Source organism: Phyllostomus discolor, chromosome 11, assembly GCF_004126475.2.
Source record: "Phyllostomus discolor isolate MPI-MPIP mPhyDis1 chromosome 11, mPhyDis1.pri.v3, whole genome shotgun sequence".
Classification (NCBI taxonomy): domain Eukaryota; kingdom Metazoa; phylum Chordata; class Mammalia; order Chiroptera; family Phyllostomidae; genus Phyllostomus; species Phyllostomus discolor.
In genome coordinates, this window is record NC_040913.2 from 86,585,168 (window position 1) to 86,604,394 (window position 19,227).

At 54.6% G+C, this 19,227-nt stretch overlaps 1 protein-coding gene across 4 annotated transcripts in view; it reads left to right on the forward strand.

Annotated features, from left to right (window-relative positions):
* ACSL1 (acyl-CoA synthetase long chain family member 1) overlaps positions 1-10,274 on the forward strand; it is a 57,916-nt gene extending 47,642 nt beyond the window's left edge. For 3 of the 4 annotated variants that reach the window (XM_036011762.1, XM_028526470.2, XM_036011763.1), the window contains 9 exons: positions 962-1,096; positions 1,750-1,845; positions 2,520-2,592; positions 4,128-4,216; positions 4,977-5,093; positions 6,819-6,962; positions 7,936-8,037; positions 8,167-8,238; positions 8,591-9,065. In XM_036011762.1, the coding sequence (XP_035867655.1) occupies positions 962-1,096; positions 1,750-1,845; positions 2,520-2,592; positions 4,128-4,216; positions 4,977-5,093; positions 6,819-6,962; positions 7,936-8,037; positions 8,167-8,238; positions 8,591-8,731 (969 nt within the window). In that variant the 3' untranslated portion in view covers positions 8,732-9,065. Of the gene's footprint in view, positions 1-961; positions 1,097-1,749; positions 1,846-2,519; positions 2,593-4,127; positions 4,217-4,976; positions 5,094-6,818; positions 6,963-7,935; positions 8,038-8,166; positions 8,239-8,590 lie in introns of all 4 variants that reach the window. The other variant, XM_028526468.2, reaches the window with a different exon arrangement.
* Positions 10,275-19,227: the final 8,953 nt, after the last annotated feature.

Below are 19,227 nucleotides of genomic sequence, written 5' to 3' on the forward strand. Positions count from 1 at the left end.
TCACTTTTCATGGTTCTTTTAGAAAAAACCTACAAGAACTGCTCTATTGTACTATAATTCACATGCTGTACCAGGCACCCACTAAAGTGTACGATGCAGAGGTTTCCGGTACATTCTCAGAATGCTACAACCATCTACACAGTCCGTTCTGGAACGCGTTTGTCACCTCAGGAGGAACCCCTTGACCTTCCCTTCAGCTGTCATCCCCATGCTGCCCCCCGCCTTCACCACTAAGCAACAGCCACCTACTTTTTGAATCTATAGATTTGCCTGTCCCAGACTTGGCCATGAATGGAGTTATGCAGTATATGTTCTTTTGTGACTAGCTTCTTTCACTTAACATGTTTTCAAGGTTCTTCCATGTTGTAGGAGTAGCTGTACTTCATTCCTTTTTTTAAAGATTTTATTTATTTATTATTTTTAGAGAGAGGGGAAGGGACAGAGAAAGAGAGGGAGAGAAGCATCAATGTGTGGTCGTCTCTCGCACACCGCTCACCAGGGACCTGGCCAGCAACCCAGCCATGCGCCCTGACTGGGAATCAAACCGGTGACACTGGCTCACAGCCCCGTGCTCAGTCCACTGAGCTGCACCAGCCAGGTGTACTACATTCCATTTAACAGCCAGACAATATTCCATGGTATCGGTGTAACACCTTTTACTTATCCATTCGTCCATCAGTGGGCACTTGAGCCGTCCCCACTGTTGGGCTGTTACGAACATGCTGCCAGGTTTCCCGTGTGGACACGTGTTTTCATGTCTCTCGGGGAGGTGCCTGGGGGCGGAGCTGCTGCACATGGTAACCCCGAGTGTGTTCTAAGGCCGGGCCACGTGACGTTTCCACCAGCAGGGCAGGGGCTCCCGCGTCCCCACGTCTTTTCCAGCCCTTGTTATCGCCCCTCCGCCTGACGCCCGCCGTCTTAGTAACCGGGGACCCTTCCCTTCCGCGTCCCCGCCCGGCAGATCTTCGGGCAGGCGAACACCACGGTGAAGCGCTGGCTGTTGGACTTCGCCTCCAAGAGGAAGGAAGCGGAGCTGCGCAGCGGCATCGTCAGAAACAACAGCCTGTGGGACAAGCTCATCTTCCGCAAGATACAGGTGACTCCCGCTGGGGGCCGGCACGCCCGCTAACCGGGGTCCCAGGGTTTCCGTGCGGGCTCTTTTTACAAGAGGCGTGTGAAGACAAGAGGGAGCATGACACATCTGTGTTCGTTCCGGCACATTTCTAAAAATGAAGAACAGAGCCATCACATAAACCTCAGGATCCAAGATAAATCGGAATAACATCGTAGCTCTTGAGGGCAGAAAGAAATCAGGATGTTGTAACCCTTCTTATTCTCCATTTGGTTTTATTTTTCTGGAGCACGAATATCACTCTCGAGGTAACTTTTTAGGCCTGAGTGATAAAGAATAATACATCAGTCTAACAAAAACGCCCAAAGTGTGGTAGTCACCACACACCCACCGCGCTCTTGTTCTAACTGCTTAAGATGCCAGCAAGCGGAGAGGCTGGCTGGTTTCCGTACCGGCTCAGAGCGAATGGTAGCTCTCGGGCGGAACAAAAGGTCCAGCCAGGGGGTGGACGCCTGTGAGTTCCTGGGCGCGGGCGAGTCCTGAGTCTTGTGCAGCGTGCAGAGGAGGGGCTGGGGGTTGGGGAACGGGGTGCCGAGAAAGTGTCTTTGAGGAGCCCGCTGGCTTCCAGCCGTCTAACCCTCCTTCTTCCCTCCTTCTTTCCCCTCCTGTCTTCTAAGTCGAGCCTGGGAGGGAAGGTCAGGCTGATGATCACGGGAGCCGCGCCCGTCTCCGCCACCGTGCTGACGTTTCTGCGGGCCGCCCTCGGCTGCCAGGTGAGAGCCGCCCCCCCCCACCCCCCCACCCCCACCCCCACCCCCACCCCCACCCCCGCAGTCGGCCGTCCCATACGGGCGCATGCCCGGGGCCGTCTTCCAAGAGCCGTTCTAGTGCTCCCCGTGTGCGTCTTGTTTTCATTCAGAAGGTTGTGGTATTCCTAGGTTGCCTAGAGACAGAGCTTGTATAGTTCCACCCGTGGCACGGGAAACACGTGTTTGCACCCACCACTGCACCGTGTCCTCACAGGAAGGGCACAGATCATGCCACTAGAGTCAGGCAGGAGGGGCCATTGTAAGTGATGGCCAACCTGCGCACCACGCAGAGAACCTGTCTTAGTTGGCAGAGCCCACTCGGCACATAGGGCCTGGGGGACGGAGCCTTCCCGGGCAGCTCGGTGCAGGGGGCCGTCCCCCGTGCCTGCGTTCTCCCTCAGGCGTCTGCAGGACTCGCAGCAGAGAACGGACGTGAATGGGCTGGGCTTGGTGTGAGGGCAAAGGTGTTTGGGCGCTGTGATGATGCGGGGTGCAGTACGGACAGGTTTACCACGCAAGGTTTGAGAAGAGGTTCCTCCCCAGCGGGGCCCCCCCCCCCAGAGGCTGGAGGGACTCAGCTGTGCACCCCCAGCGGAGGCGTCCCCTTTCTAATGCCGTTTCGTCTCTTGGTGACCCAGTTCTACGAAGGCTACGGACAGACCGAGTGCTCGGCTGGCTGCTCCCTGAGCATGCCCGGAGACTGGACAGCAGGTACAGCTGGTCGGTGGGACCGTCCTTGCGGACCTCTGTCATGCAGACTGGGGTCGAGGTGGTCACGAACTGGTTCATTAACCAGCTTCAACAAGGGCTGCGTCTCAGATGATTAGGCCTTGGGGTACCCGGTCCCATAAATCAGGGAGCCCTGGGGAAAATGTGGCAGGTTGGGACATGGCTTTGAGGCTCTGACCGGAAAGCTGGGTGGCAGTCAAGACCGCCGCAGACCCTGAGGGTGGGGGCCGTAAGAGCTTACGCCTTGACACCCACTTCAGGACGTTTGGCCCTGAGCTTTGGGGTCCCCTGATTGGCTGGTAAATTTTAATTAAATGTATATGGTGTGCTATGGTAGATGTTGCTACTACAGAGAAAAATAAATGCAGATCCTTTTTCCTAAAAAGACAAAGTGGAGACAAATATCAAAATAATTGGATGAGTACCTGTCATGGGCGGGGTTCCTTGTTAGGGGCTTAAGGCGTATATGATGTGTATTTCTTCTCAACAACATCCAGAGGGCATGATTGGCTGTGGGCTAAAAGACTTGGGAATAATGTATAAGAATTGGCATAGCATCGTCTCGGGAGCCAGGGTTCCAGACCAGGTCTGAGTGCAAAACGTCCTGCTTTCCCCTGTAGCATACCGGCCCATCCCACACCACGATACCTCAGTCCCCTGGTTATTTGGTGCCTTATCAGTATGAGCACTGTGAAGCAACATAGACGTGAAGTATCCAGCGTGATCTAATAGCATACTTCTGCTGAGATTGGCGCTAACAGTCTGTGAACCTTTTCCATTGTGTTTAATTTTTAACCCCCCGTTCCTTACCAGCTGAAGACTTTGGAACAGGGATCTCTTTAAGCTGACCTTATTAAAATGGAGGAGGAATTATTTGCAATGCTTTTGCAACATGCCTAATTTCCGTTGGCTTTGCCTTGGGAAGAGAACCTAACCCTAAGACCATTTTGGCAAGACAGTTAAGTTACCTGTAGAAAGAAGCATCGTCCTGTCTTCATGAACTTAAACGTGAAACACGGTCATCCATACTGAAGGAAGGAAAGGCCACACGGTCCCAAACCAGGGGGCAGGTGGGAAAACAACCGAGACCTGCCACAGCCGCCCGCCCGTGCTCTCTCGCAGAGAGCCGGGACGTCCAGAAGCCTCCCTCAGGGCGCAGCGGCAGAGCACGGGCTGGGGTGTGCGCAGAGGGGCCGGGGAAGCACCTGTAGAAGGCCTGCTTCCAGGTGTTTGCGGAAAGCCTTAGCACCAGCAGCCACGTCACCTAGACGCTGGAAGGTAACTGAGAGCATCGAACTTGGGAAGGGTCCCTGGGAGGCTCTCGGTGTTTCTGTCTCTATCCTGGGAGCCAGCTCTCTGTGTGGATTTGCCAGAGGGAGGCTCGCTCTCACTGCAGAAACCACGAGTTGTCGCATCAGCAGTTCCTGCTACGAGCGGGCTGATTTGTGATAGAGATAATCTGGCCCGAGGATGGTACAGTCCCACCAGGAATAACCGCCCTTTTGTTTCACGTCCAGGCCACGTCGGGTCCCCCATGCCGTGCAGCTGGATCAAACTGGTCGACGTGGAAGAAATGAACTACCTGGCTGCCAAGGGCGAGGGCGAGGTGAGTGGGCCCACTGCTCCCCGTCCTCACGTTCCTCCAAGGCCGAAGGCAGGCGCGTGCGTCCCCAGCGCAGCCTGGCAGAAAGCCTTTGGGCCCCTGAGCCGCACGTCCCTGGTGACCCTGCAGCCAGACGAGCTCCTTTTCTCCAGCATATTCGTGTTTAGCTCCGGGAGCGGGTGTTGGACGGGGCCACTGGCGCCTGTCTTTCTCTGCCAGACGCGGCAGGGCCTGGGGCCGAGACGGCGCGAGGCTCCAGCGGCCGGGGGCTGAGCTCCCCCGTTTGCTCCTTGCCCTGGATGCCTGCCTGCCTATCGGTGAGCTCCGCTAGTGGGAGGCAAGTCCGGTCACTTCAAAGGGGTTTCGTCGCCTCTGGGGCTTTCCAGCAGGTTGGATCTGGAACCTCGAGCGGCCCCCCCCACCCCCTGGTTTTATTGAGGTGTCGTTGGCACACAGCTCAGTAGTTCAAGGGGCACACCCAGGGTCAGGACTTGACTTACACGTCCTGCAAAGGGTTCCCGCAGTGAATGCAGCTAACGGCTGTCACCTCGTGAAGGTACAAAAAAGAGAGAAAATGTTTTTCTCCTCGTGAGGCAGACCCTCAGGAGCTCCTCTCCGAACAGCTCTCAGATCCCGCCCCGCACTGAGCGCCAGCCACCTCGCTGGTGCTTCTCCCCTTGCAGCGGGAAGCTGTGCCCCGCCAGTGCCCCCCTCCAGTGCCCCGGCCCAAACCCCACCCCCACCCCGACCTCTTCTCCCTCAGGTGTGTGTGAAAGGGCCCAACGTGTTCCGAGGCTACTTGAAGGAGCCAGCGAAGACAGCGGAGGCTCTGGACAAAGACGGCTGGCTGCACACGGGGGACATTGGGAAGTGGCTGCCGGTAAGTGGTCGCGCGCCCGCCCCGGGCACTGTCACTGCGCCGTGGGGACGCAGCTCTCCCGCCGCCTCCGGCCTCTGCCACGGGGGGTGGCCCCGCCTGTCTGTCTCCCTCCGTCCCGCCCAGGGGCTGGTGTGGACGCCTCCATGTCTGCTGGGCACAGGCTGCCCCGCGTGGGGCTCTCCCGCTACCTGTGGCAGAAATGTTTTCTTTGATGTTCGACATCCTTCCCGTTGCTGCTTCCTGTTTACCATCCACGGAGACCGTGGCTTTTCACGCACCGACAGTGTGCCTCGGTGTGGGGCCTCAGTGAGACGGGCCATGGGGCGTCGTGGCAGGCTGCTGGGCGCGCGGGTGGGCCGGTCCACATACGTGCGTTCCTTAGGCTCGCCATCCGGTTAAAACAGGGCAGACACTCCACAGATTAGACCGACTCCTTCCAGTGTCGCCCCAGAACCACTGACCAGAGAGGAGCCCCAGAAGCCACCCTAGGAGCTGGAGGCTGGGGCAGGAAGTGGCGCCCAGAGAGCTGGCCAGCTCCGCTGGCTCTGGCACAGCCCCTGCTTTTTCACGTTGTTGCCACGTTGACTGCAAGCGCTGAAATGCCTTATGTGGTTTTTTGAAAGATTTCATTTATTTATTTTTAGAGAGGAGGAAGGGAGAGAGAAAGAGAGAGAAACATCGATCCGTTGCCTCTTGCACGTCCCCAACCAGGGACCTGGCCTGTAACCCAGGCTTGTGCCCTGACCAGGAATTGAACCTGCGACCTTTCAGTTTGCACCCAAACCGCCGAGCCACACCAGTCAGGGCCAAGTGCCTAATGTAATTTTTATTATTGTGTATTGTCAGATTCTTATAAAGTTAGGGTGCTTAATACCGTGAAATTTTTATTGATTTGAAAAATGCCCCCTAATTAATTCAGATTTCAGAATATCCAAGCTACTTAGACGTAAATGAAGTCCCTTGTCCTAGGTTCAGGAGGGACTAAGTGTCCCTTCTCACCCCAGCTCAGTGGGCACCGCTCGCAGCCCACTGGGACCCCAGTCCCCCCTGCGGGGAGTGGGGAGAACAGGGGTGGAGTGAGAGAGCCTAGGAGGAAGCTTCCAACACGCAGCTTTTGGGAGCCTGACATTGACCCCGGGACCGGGGCAGGCTGCAGGTCGGGTGGGCAGGTCTGGGCCAGAGAGCCTAGTGTCCCCACCGTTGCTGGGTGCGCAGCTGATCTACTGTTCCCCAAGGCCCAGGAGCGCCTGCCCCCTTCCCCAGCCCTGGTGCCCCAGCACAGCCACGAAACCCCGCCTTGGGGCTGGGAAGGCTCCCTGAGCCCCTGGGGCCCTGGGGAGGGCAGGTCTGCGTCTCTGCTCTCCAGGAGCCCAGCCGCACCGCAGAGGCAGGCACGTGCGACCCCGACTCAGGGGCGAGGCTGCGCGCTGAAGCCGCACTGGACACAGCAGGCCGAGAGCCGCCAGGTGGCCGACACCGGGTGAAGGGGAGTGAGGACGGGCTCCAGACCCCTCCAGTGTGCCCCACTGGGCTCAGTGGCCTTGGGCAAGCTACTCAATTCTCTAAGCCTTAGTTTTCCTCTCTGTGAAATGGGACGATAGCAGACTCTGCCAGAAGTGCTGAGGGTTACGTGAGAGCGCGTGCACAATGCCCGGTGCCGGGTGCGGTTGAGCCTGGGTGGGAGCCCGCCACGGCCCGCTCACAGCCCCCCTCTCTGATGAACAGAACGGTACCTTGAAGATTATCGACAGGAAAAAGCACATATTTAAACTGGCACAAGGAGAATACATAGCCCCCGAAAAGATCGAAAATGTGTACCAGCGAAGCGAGCCCGTGGCCCAGGTGTTTGTCCACGGAGAGAGCCTGCAGGTAGGTGCTTTCTGAGCTGGGAGCTCTGGGGTCAGGCGCGGCGAGTGCTGGTCCCGGCGACGAGCTTGCGGTGACTGTGGAGCCACTTTCTCGTCTGACGAGCTGGAATGCGAAGGAGGCAGTATTGGCCTTCGCCGCTGGGCACTTCTTATTCAGAAAAGTTTTTTTCTCTTTAATGTGCACATTTTTATTTCACCCAGTGATGTGGCACACCAAGAGAGGGCGGGTGGAAGATCCTAGGGAGTGAGTGAGGACATGCTTCTGACTCACTGATGAGGGACAATAGTGGCATGTGGATTGCGAGAAAGTTTAGAATTTTCAAACACGTTAAACCCAACGTATTTATGATAAGCCTCCTCAATCATCTCCGAGCAAACAGTGGTCATGAGCCAACCTCAGGTTGAAAGCCAAGACCGATATTGCCGTGAAGCATATGTTTGCCGAAACGCTGGGCCAGTGGTGGGGGGGTGGGGGGGGCGGGGCCTGGTTTCCTGGGGGGTCACAAACCTTGAGGTTCCCAAGCAACTTGAGAAGATTTTCTCATAAGGGAGTGCGCCTATTTTTCTTCGACCCAGACTCTTCCTATGCCTTTGATTTTTCTTTATGATTTATTTCCCTGTTCTCTACCATCTTATTTCCTTATCTGAGTCGGTTTTATTTTTTAAATGTATACACAAAAATAAATAAAAATTAGGGTTTGGGTTTTTTTTTTTTTTAGCCTTTGATTCCCAGTGTTTAAGACCCTTACTGTAAAATTCCCGAGGCCGTCACTATTTTAGAGCCGGGGGTTCTTACCCTGGGCTCAGTAACCACCCCCCCCCGCCCCCCCCCCCCCCCAGCCCGGGGGGCAGTACGTCCTGGAGGGAGGGTCTGTAACTTTCACTCACTTCCCCGGGGTCCCGATGCAGACTTATCCAGGCCCACTCTTGCAGAGCACCTGGGCCATGTAGTCACTGACTTGTCTGTGTTAAAGTCATTTCTCATAGCCATTGTGGTCCCCGACATCGAGACACTGGGGCGCTGGGCCGGGAAGAGAGGCCTGGAAGGGTCCTTCGAAGAGCTGTGCCGAAACAAGGTAGGTGCAGGGGCTCGCGGCCTCCTCCCGCCCCCCTCCCCACCCCCACCCCCGCCCGCCCGCGGTGTCGGGTGCCAGGCACAGGAACCGCCAACCCAGGAAGTCTCTCTCTCTCGTTTCTCTTACCAGGATGTCAAAAAAGCGATTCTAGAAGACATGATGAGAATTGGGAAGGAATCCGGACTGAAAGCCTTTGAACAGGTAAGACTTTCATAAAAGTACATGAATTCCTGTAGAACAAGTTGTTGGCTTGAAGATGTGTTGTGAGTAGGTTACAGAAGAGGACCTAGAGGACCGCGAGGGATGGACAGTGGGGTGGGCTGGCGCCAGGGCGGTGGGGCGGTGGGGAGTCCTTTAACGAGGGTGGAACTCGGATACAGCCCTGCGTCCTGCCCTGAGGATAAGCCGCCTTCCGTCCTCCTAGAGAGAGAGCGTGGCCGGCCAGAGGCTGGCGGGCGGTTTGGCAGCATACGGCCTTGATCCCCTCGGGTGGCTCTTTAGACTCAGATTTCTGCTGTCCCCTCTCCTCCTAAGTGGCCTTGTTCATTTGCAGGTCAAAGGCATTTATCTCTACCCTGAACCATTCTCTGTCGAGAACGGCCTTCTGACCCCGACGATGAAAGCGAAAAGGCCAGAGCTTCGGAATTACTTCAGGTCACAGATAGACGAACTTTATTCCACCATCAAAGTTTAGTGGGAGGAGGGAAGCTCAGAAGAAACCACACACCTCCACGATCTTCTTCTACTGGTGGCCTTCACGTTGGTAACTTTGACGACAGCAAGCGTGTGGAAGGGGGCGCGTCCATGCCCGACTTGTGCACCTGGGGCTCTGGTCGCAGGAACATCCGAGGGAACGGGACACTGCCTTACAGTCACCTCGCGTGGCAGACCATGTATATGTATATGTGTGTGTGTGCGTGTGCGTGTGTGTGTATATATATATATGGTGGTACATAATTTCCAAAACAAGCCTTAAAAATTGTTAAGGGGAAACTACAAATGTGCTAAGTTATTTGCGACTTCCTTAGTTCAGCAGGCGGGTGTGGGAACCTCCGTCTCCCTGTCTCTCTCCGTCTCCCTGTCTCTCTGTCTCACCGAGGAGCTCAGACTCTGCTCCTCTGGAGACGCCCGCTGCGCCCAGAGGCGCCGTGCGCCGGAAGGAAACAGTCCCTTATGAGCAACTGTCCCAGCTGGAGAGTGTCACAAATGGACCAGACATTTTTCCCTTGACCCCTGTCGCCTCCCCTTCCCCGCCTCACACACACACTCTCACCCACCCCCCTTCTGACAAAGGCCGATGAAGCCCCGTATTTCCCCACGACTCCCCGCGGGTCAGAAGGTCCCCAGCGAAGCGAAGGACAGTCCAGGTCAGAACAGCGCAGGTGCCGAGTCTCAGATGAGCAGCCCCTCGCCGGGGCGAGTGGGTTCTGGCGCCCGCACGCACGGCTAATGCTCCCGGAGCCCCCTCTGCCCCAGCGCTCGTGGAAAGACATCGGCCTCAGACTCCATGGCGAAGAGAAGCATTTCAAGAAAGCACTGGTTACCTGGAACGACCATGCTCAACTGTGACGCATGCGTAACTGTCCACCATCATCACTGAACCGTCCCTCTCTGACTTCGATGGCCAACGGGTTTGTAATGTGGTTTTCATATCAAAAGTTCATGTTGCGATTAACTGGCCCTTCCCCCAGAAGACACTCTCAGGCAGGGCACGTCTCTGACAACGCTGAGGGATGGATGGACTCGGGCACTTGTGGAAGTGGACAGTCATAAACCCCTGCTCCCCTGTCCCCGTGCTACCTGATCTCTGTGAAATGTGTTCGACAAGCCAAAATTCTGGGATGTAGAAATCTGGAAAACTCGTTTCCTGGGGTTAACTTCCCCAGGTTTGTTTTTTTTTTTTTTTTCAGTTAATTTGGGAAATTAGCAGCACTTCACTTGACTACAAGCCTTTGCCACATGCGACTGAATCACGCTGCGTGGGAAGCAGTCGTTTCTGGGTGTGCGAGAGCCCATGCACTACGCGACACAGGGCGCGCACTCAAGAAGCATTGTAGTAACACTATTCGGCAGCCTAACTTCGTACGTGTGTTCTCCACTGCACAAGAAATCAGTAATTTGTCACATCGGGGTTTTGGATGTTTGCTTTAAGTGTTGGCTCTTTCTATGTTTTATAAACCAAAACAGAATTTCCAAAAACAATGAAGGAAACCAAAATAAATATTTCTGCATTTCAAGCGAGTGGAGCCTCTGTTTCCGGGTCACGAGTGACAGCGGGGCAGCCGTGGGCGCACCCCAGCCACGGGCAGGTGCGGCCCTGGGCCTCGGGCGTGGACGCGCCCGCTGCGCCTGCTTCCCAGGCCTCTTCCTGTGACTCGGTCTCGTCCTCAGGCTCCCCCGAGGCAGCCCCCCTGCTGGGTTGTGGGGGGGGGGGGAGTCATGGTGGGAGTCACAGAGATTTTCTTGAAAATGCACATTCTTTGCTGGAAAACCATGGTACGTTTCGGGGGTTATGGGCCGTCCTGGGTGGCTCTGTGGTGGGTTGAATTCTATTTCAGTCCGTCTCGTGCTCCTCTCTCACTGGTCTGGAAGCAGGCTAGGAGAGCCGCCCCCTTTTCCCAGGTTCTTTCCCACACTCCCCATCCCTCGCTGTCGCTGTAAAGCTTTCCTCTTCCACTGGTGCTCACTAATCAGCCTCCGACTCCTTCTATAATCTCGCATGTGTGAGCCCGCCTCCCTCCCTCCACCCCTGCCTCTCGGCTTTGCTGTGGCGGTGTTCTTGGGCTGCCTCCTAAGCTCAAGTCCGGGATGGATCTTTGCGCTGAGGCTCCCAGCCCGTCCTGCCTTTCTGTCTGAGCTCTTACCGCCCTCCTCGAGTCTCGTCTTACCGTCCTCTTCCTTTCTTTCCCTATTTCCTGTCCTGTTCCCCACAGAACACAACGCTTGGGAACCAGTGAGTGTCCGTTCAATAAGTCTTGTTTGAATAAACACCTGAAATTTTGAACAAAACTCCTCTTTGTAATGAGGTTGATACACATAATACACATACTGGGTGTTTTTTTTTCCTTTTGAAGAGTTATTGTAAAATACACACAAAATTTACCACCTCATTTTTAAGTGCACAGCTGAGTGGCACTGAGGAGGTCGCTCCCACTGCTGTGTGGCCGTCGCCGCCGTCCATCCACAGTGCCCCGTTGGCCTCGCAGACCTGAGACTCAGGCACGTGGAATCACCCCGCCTTTGTCCTCTGGGGACGGGCTCGTTGCACTCAGCACAGTGTCTGCAAGGGCCATGCACGTTGGGGCCGGCACACAGTGGCCCCGCTCCCCTGCTGGCTCCTCCCGCCCCTCCCTGCAGGCCCGGCTGCCACACACCCTCACTGTCTGAACTCGGAAATACAGCTCGTCTCGAAGTACACTTGGCATTTGGTAGTTTTGTACTTCTGCCCGACTCTCCAGTTTTAAATTACTTGGAGTGATACTAATGACTACAATGCACAGAGTGTTGCTGCACGCCAGGCACTGTTCTGAGCGTTTTACACAGACGACCTGTTTAATGTGGACAAGCCTTCCAGCCAAGTGCAACCACTGTCCCCATCTTGCAGGTGAGGCAGTTGCCGCACACCAGCCGTGTGATCGGTGTCACGTGCCAGACAGAATCGGAGCCCGGAGGCCGGGCTCTGGACACTGAGCGCTCAGCCTCACGCTGTGGGTGTTCCTCGTTTGCCTTTGGCTGTGAACTTTCTGGCAAAACGTGTCCTTGGAGTGTCCTTGGCGTCGGCAGTTCTGCGTCAGTTTCAGTGCGAGGGGTTTCGATTCCTAAGGGTTTTTCTTTGTCACAGCAGGGCTGACACCACTTCACGGACTTCTAGTCTGGTTCCGTGGCTCGTCAGACATCACATACGCTTGCCCTCCATGATGCTGACGGTCTCAGATGCATGAAGGACCAGCGCTTTGGCGGAACCAGCTGCTCTATCTTAGCAGGGACGCATGTGTAACACGTCACGGCCAGGGGGCAGGTTCCCGAGATCCCGTGGAAGTTCTCGGAATCGTCAGCTACGGAGGCAGCAATGGTGGCAGGGATCTCGGACTCGCTGTGGGCAGCACGCTACAATTGTGCTTCACTCACGTTCTCATTTCATCCTCACAGCACCCCTGGCGGGCCCAGGGGCTCGATCGGGGAACCCCGGGCATGCAGTAAACGAGGGCCCCAAACCGGGCCCTGGGTTCCTCCATATTCAATCGGAAGTTAAAGAGGGGGCTGGCGAGGGAGACCGAGAATTGCCTGCCGTGGAGGGAGGTGGGGACCCAGCCTGTGATCTCCCCGAAGACGCCGAGAGAAGGCAGTGTTTCCGGAAGACGGGGAGGGAGTCAGCGCCGCCGCTGGAGGGCGGAATGAGGCGGGGACCTAGAAGGCCGCTGCCTTCAGCAGGGGGGCGGCGAGGTTGTCAGTGGTGCCCCACCGGGTAGGCGGACTGGAAGCCTGTTGGGAGCAAGCGGAGGCGTGAACGGGGCAGTCAGGGAGAAGGCTGGCCCACTCGCTCTGTTCCGACGTCTTAGTCTTACCGTGAAGGAACTCAGATGAAAGGCTGGTGCCTGGGGGGAGCGGGGAGGCTGAGAGGCAGGTTGCCCGTGTTTGCTGATGGTGGAGATTCTTAAGATGGGAGACGTGCCCATGAGAAAGGTCCTGGTGCGGGGGGAGAGAGAACGTGGGGAGAGGGGAAGACTGTGGCTGTGAGAGGCCGGGAGGGTCGAAATCCACGGTCGGGTTCAGAGACGGGCCATCCGTGGGGTCCTCCTTCCAATTCAACACGCCGCGGGGGCGGTAGTGTTGGGAGACAGAGAATGCGGAGCTGCACGTGGAGATCAAGCAGACCCACGGGGCCTGGGAGCCTCCGCCTGAGAACGCCTCTCTTTCCCACCGAGGTCGTATTCCCTGCTCTGGACGATAGAACTGAGCCCCAGGGAGCTCAGCTCCCGTGTCCTGGCAAGTAGCCCAGCTGGACGTCCTGCCCCCAGGCCTGTCCACGCCTGGGGCACCCGTGTGGCTGTCCGTTCCTCTCCATGGCCTGGAGCCCTGTGCCCCCGAGCAGTCACAGCGCGCAGTCGCTGCGCCAGAGGGGTCGTCTTCTTCCGCCAGTGCGCAGGCGCAGCCCAACCCTGCAGGGCTTGTAGACCTGTTCTCCGTCTACGTCACGTCACAAGGCGGAGCAGGGTAGCTGTCTCGGACCCCGGCTTTCCCTTTGTGTGTCTCCATCCAGATTTCCAGCGCTCGCTTCTTTTCACTGCCACGTCAGCAGAGAAGCCTGCCAGCCATCCCTGGTTGCTGGGCGGAGCAGGTGGCTGAGGGTGGCAGGTCCCGGCAGCACCTGGAGAGGTGAAGGCGGTGGATCTGCTAGAGGAGCAGCCTGGAGTGCCTCCCTCCCCCCATCCCTCAGCGCCCCCCCCCTCCCTCCTTGCATATATGGAGAGCGGGTGGGCATTGAGTCTGACCTCGGGGGCCTCTCCCGAGGGAGGTTCGCAGTACAGAGCAGACCCCCCACCCGGGGCTCTGGCAGCAGCGCCGCCCAGCTCAGGTGAGCTGGAGCCTGCAGGTACAGACCAGGTGGGACCCCCAAGCCCCACCCCCACTGTCCTCTCGCCCTGCGCCCTGGAGCGGAGGCTCACGTCTGTGTGCGTTTGGAATTCACTTCTTCGCTCAGCGTGGGTGCGTGGGAAATTGACTCACAGTTCCTACTACCCATATATTTAGCATAAAAAGAAAGCCAGATTTTTCCCTTTGCCTTTTAACTCCTTCGCACTGCGCTGCTCAGATGGTAGACGTGCCAGGAGATGAGCTCTGCTCCTCAGCCCTGCTCTTCAGGTGCAGAGAGATTCTGTTCTTGGTTGGAAATAGGTTTTTTTTTCTTCCCACAGGTGTATTTTACATATACGTTATCAGCCAGTCTCTTTTGTTGAGATTTTTAAGTGGGGATGGGAGTGGGGTGGGTGTCAGATTTCTCTAACAGAAATTGTCCTTGCTGACAATTAGGGCTGCTGCATCTCCCCCAGTAGAACTCCGGGCAGGCGTCCTGCTTCTCCTGGCTCGTTCCGGTTGAAGGGTGAGCCAGGGGCGCGCCGCGGAGCCGGGCCGCAGGGCCGCAAGGCCAGAGTGCCACTTGGGCACCACGTGCCGCGGAGGACCCACCTGGAGCGCGTGGGAAACCAGTCCGCTCACATTCTGCGTCAGGCAGCATGTGCAGGCGACGCAGAGGGATTCCTGCTCCGGCTGCCTGGCCTTCCCACACCCCAGATACCGCCGCCCTCCGCCCTGCTGTGCTGCTTCGGTGCCTCGCCCCACCCAGCTGAGCTGTCCCTGGGCGCTAAATGTGGGAGAAGTCCCAGCGCTGCCCCAGTTGGCCGCAGCGCCCCCAGCTTGCTGAATCTTTTTCCCGTCGTCTGTGGAATCTGTCCAGTGTCCTCCGCACCTTATTCCTGCAGCCCGTACAGGACCACTGTGCCTCCTTGTCTCCTGTATCGGTCTGTAGGAACTCGCTCACTTTTCCCCCACTCTCCTGCAAGAATGACTTTTCTAAGTCACAAGTCTTGTCACGTGATCCCCCTGCTTAATGGTTCAGAGGTTTCCTGGTGCTCTCACACCTGAACTACTTCGAGGAGGGTCTCCTCACACTTTATTGTACATCCTGTCCCCTGGGGAATCTTAAAATTCAGATTCTCATTTAATAATCCTGATGGGGGCTGAAAGTCTGCCTTTTGAATGTGCTCCAGGTGATGCTAATACTACAAGGAACTGCGGTGTCCCTGCTCGCCTCCTGAGCCTCCTCCTTCGCCGCATCCCCCACTCCACTGAGCCACACTGAACCTGTTCTAGCTCCCAGAATGCTCCATGCCCTTGCTCACTGCTGGGACTTGGTGCATGCCTTCTCCCAGGAGCACCTTCTTACCCTGGCCTGGCTGGCTCCTACTCCCGCATTTCACTTAGATCGTAGCTGTCACTTCCTCTAGGAAGCCCTCTTTGATTCTCCAAGCCCAGGAGAGAAACTGTGGAGCATGGTTGAGGCCAGCTGTGGTGTGAGGTGGAGGGGAGGGTGGCAATGATCCTTTTATGCTGTGACAAGGTCAAAGGGGACAATGAGTGAGCCTGTGAGGTACAACAGCCAGAGAATGGGAGGGAGCTCTTCCCTCCTAGAGAGGGTCCCAGGAAGGCCTTTTGTGTCACCAGGGGCTACAGAGGGAAGCCTGTGTGACCTGAGCGTGTGCAAAGGCTCAGCGTCCCATTTCAGCTGAGCAGAACGGGGACCACAGCAGGAAGGACCGTAGTTGCCCGGGGCCTCTTGGAACAAGGTCAGTTCACCGCCGTCTGCGCTCTCAGGCCGCCACAAAGTAGTGTCCGAGTGAGCAAGGTCATTGGAAACTTTTCCAGATAGTTCTTTTCAACCACAGCTTGGGCGAGAATCCTGGAGACGTGTCTCTACTGTAGAAATCCTATTCCAAAACCCTTTCCCCCCTTATCTTCTTAGGAAAATATTTTACTTTGGGCTGTCGTTTCATTTTATTTCCTCTGCTCATTTGAGTTACAGACGTACTTCCTATGCAGGTTGGAAGTAGCTGTTCCTTGGCTAGAGAAGCCCTGGCGTTTTGCTAGAATGCTCCTGCCAGGGTTCCCAACCAGCCTCTCTCAGCCCTGCGGGGCGCTGGGAATGGAATCTGAGACATGTGACCACAGCTGCCTGATGTGGGGCTGGGACCTTTTCGCCATGTGACCTCAGCTTGGGTAGGAGCAGTGCCAGGGAGGTCTGGAAAAAGTAGAACATTAGTTACAGGGCAATTAAGTTCAGCCTCTGCCGGGAGCCAGGGAGCTGTCAGAAAGCATGTGACCCGGGGAGCTGTCTCCTGTCACTGCCTTTTGCAGCAATGGAAAAACCTTTCTACCTTCCAACTTTAATGGGCACCAAATAAGACGTCCTTTCTGAGTTTTAGTTCCTCTGAAAGGGACCATCTGAGTGACAGTCTCCTGATCCCTTGCCTCACCCTTCCCCCCTGGTGCAGGACACTTCAAGTTTGTTTTGCTGTGTCATGATTATAGATGTTGAGCAGTTGGTCTGTTGAAAACAGATAATGACTTTAGTTTCTTCCAGATGAAAGCTGCCAAGGTTGGTGGCTCATTCCCAGGTACCCAACAATTTGTTGGTACTGTAGAAAGTGCAAAAAGAAAGTCAGGAAATCTGAGAAGTAAGTTATTTTCTTTTCACACTAGAAAATCATTCTCTTTGGCTTCAGGGAAACTTACAGGGATGGATTTGGTAACTTCGGGGAGGGGACAATGCCCAAGGAAGGGGCCATGAGTTGAGCAAGGGTATTGAAGACATCTAGTCTTACTAATCTTGAACTTTGAGCTGATATTTGCAGTATCTGCAAATGAGTAGCTCTGGCCTCCAAATACGTTTTCAAATCTCCTGTCTCGTTCTTTATCTGACCTCTAGTGGACACATGCTGAACGGAAAATTCAACCGAAGGGTTCCCTAGGTTAAAAACAGAGACGCGATAGGAAATAAGTCCTTCTAGGTATCCAGGGGCCTACATATTCTTTACTTCTTCATGACAATTCTGTAAGATAAATAAAGTTATTCTTGTTTCTATCCTCATTTAAACATCAAACTAATAATCCCCACACAGGGAACTGACACATATGTCCTAATGGTTCCATTTCTCAGGAGGGCCCTGATGCAGCTAGGCAGGTCACCAAAGCTGGGCCAATTGGAGTACATCTTAGGCATTTTCCTGGCAATGCCGATAGACAGCGTTTGTCTGAATGGTGGAATTCAGATGCGTGACTTGGAATGGCTGCCGGGTGCAAGCTCTGAGCCAGAATCCTGAGATCTAATGCAGGTGCCGCCACCACTGCCTGTGGGACCGCTCCTTAGCCTTGTCATGTGTCCAGGGGGATTATGGCACCAACCACGTAGGGGTATCATGAAAGGGTTAAGTGGCCTAAGAGGGACTGAGCACTTACAACGATGGCTGGATCACAGTAAATGCTCCACAAATTCAAGTGATAAGGATGAGGATGATAGAAATCAGCCTGTGGGAAAAAGGTGGTGTACAGGAAGGACAGGAAAACGCATTCAGAACGCTGGTGGCTCCCAGATCACACTGAGCTCCACAGCCATCCTATCTCTGGACTTCTCAGTGGCATGAGTCCATAAATTCCTCTATTCAGTAAACCTAGTTGGGTTGAGCTTTTCTTTCCATCCTGAGTCCTGAACCTCTTCATGTCTTTTCAGACCCATAAGCACAGAAGGTTTGACCACAACCTTTCCCAGAAAAATGAAGCTGCCTGTTGACTCTCTTAAGGGGCGACAACTTTCAAGCTCCAGGAGCCCATCAGTGGGAACAACCTTCTGTTCTTCGAAGGCGCTTTCCTCTTCTCTGCAATTGCCCCAGGGATTCTCGGGGTGGGGTGAACCGCATGTCCCGGAAAAGGAATCAGGAAGGACCTATAAACAATGAAAAGGTGGCCCGCTCAAGGAAAATGCAGTTCAAAAAACAATAGGATACTGTTTCAGCTCCCTAGTTAGGTAAAATGTGAAAGTCTTAAAAATTCTAAGTATCCACAAGGACATGGAGCCAAGGGGACTTTCATGTACTGCTGATGGAGGTGCGAGTTGTAGTCTACAAAACAATGTGTAAAAATTGTCTCTTGCCCTGGCTGGCGTAGCTCAGTGGATTCAGGGCGGGCTGAGAACCAAAGCATCACAGGTTCGATTCCCAGTCAAGGTACATGCCTGGGTTGTAGGCCATAACCCCCAGCAACCGCACATTGATGTTTCTCTCTCTCTCTCTCTCTTTCTCCCTCCCTTCCCTCTCTAAAAATAAATAAATAAATAAATCTTAAATAAATAAATAAATAAATAGAATCTTTTAAAAATTGTCTCTTATCATGTAAAGCTGAAAATGCCTTTAAAGGATGAAGTAATAATATAACTACTGAGTCTACCCCTGGAGAAACTCTTAGGTGTGTAGCCAGCAACACACAGAAATGTTTAGTGCTGCACTGTGGTAATAGCAAAAAAACCAAACCAAACCAAAACAAAACAAAAAAACACCTGATCTACCCGTACCCAGAAGGGATAAATAAAATATAGTATATCTACGTAATGCATTTCCAAAGAATGAAAATGAATGATCTACAGCTATGTGCATCAATGTGGATAAATCATAGCTTTCAGTAAGAAAGAGCACTTGTAGAATACATACCATATATTTACATAAGGTTTAGAAATACACGATAATTAACACATCATTTAGGGATATACCAGGCAGAAAAGCATGGGAATAATAAAATGTATCCTTGGGAGGGATGATAATGATTTATTTCCTAATCCAGTGGTGAGTACATAGGCGCTCCTTTTTTTCTTCTGTATGCATGAGATATGTTAACAATCTTCTATCGTGGTGAAATATACATAACAAAATTTAGCATTTTAACCACTTTTAATTGTACATTTCAGCGGCACTCCTTAAGCCCATCCGTTCACATTGTTACACAACCACCCCACTGCTCTCCATCTCCAGAATATCATAAAATCATTGCTAAATCCAGTGTCACGAAGCTTTTGCTCTATGTTTTCTTTTAGGACTTTCATAGTTTCAGGTCCTAGGATGAAGCCTTTGATTCATTTTGAGCTCATTTTTAGTTATGGTGTGGTGAGGGCCCTCCCTATTGGTGAATAAAGAAAGATGCCAAGTTGAGGCTAGTGGTTAAGGGCAGCCAAACAGAAGTCAAATCCTCCCTACTTGGCATTGTATTACAGTAGACCACTGCGCAGGCGCCTAAATAGCTGGCGACCCGCCCCGGGATTTGGATCCGCCTTTCGGTTGAGTGCCCTTTGATTTTTCAGCACAGACTCCTCCCCTTCCGGCTCCGAGTTTAGGAGCCTGGACTATTGGCGCCGGGCGCCGGTGGGAGGGAAAGCTCGGGAAGTTTTTGGTGTTGGAGAGAGCCGTCAGCAACCGGTTGTAAGGCGTAGACTCCAGCTCCGCCTTTTGTTGTGTGCCAGGCCGGACTTTCCCTCGTGCCCTCGGACTGGGCGGAGCCCTGACTGCTGGAAAACTAAACTCGGGGGCGGGGCGTAGAGGGTGCCCACGCGCGTGCGGAGCTCCCGGATTGGCTGCTCATGGCGGCGCGGGG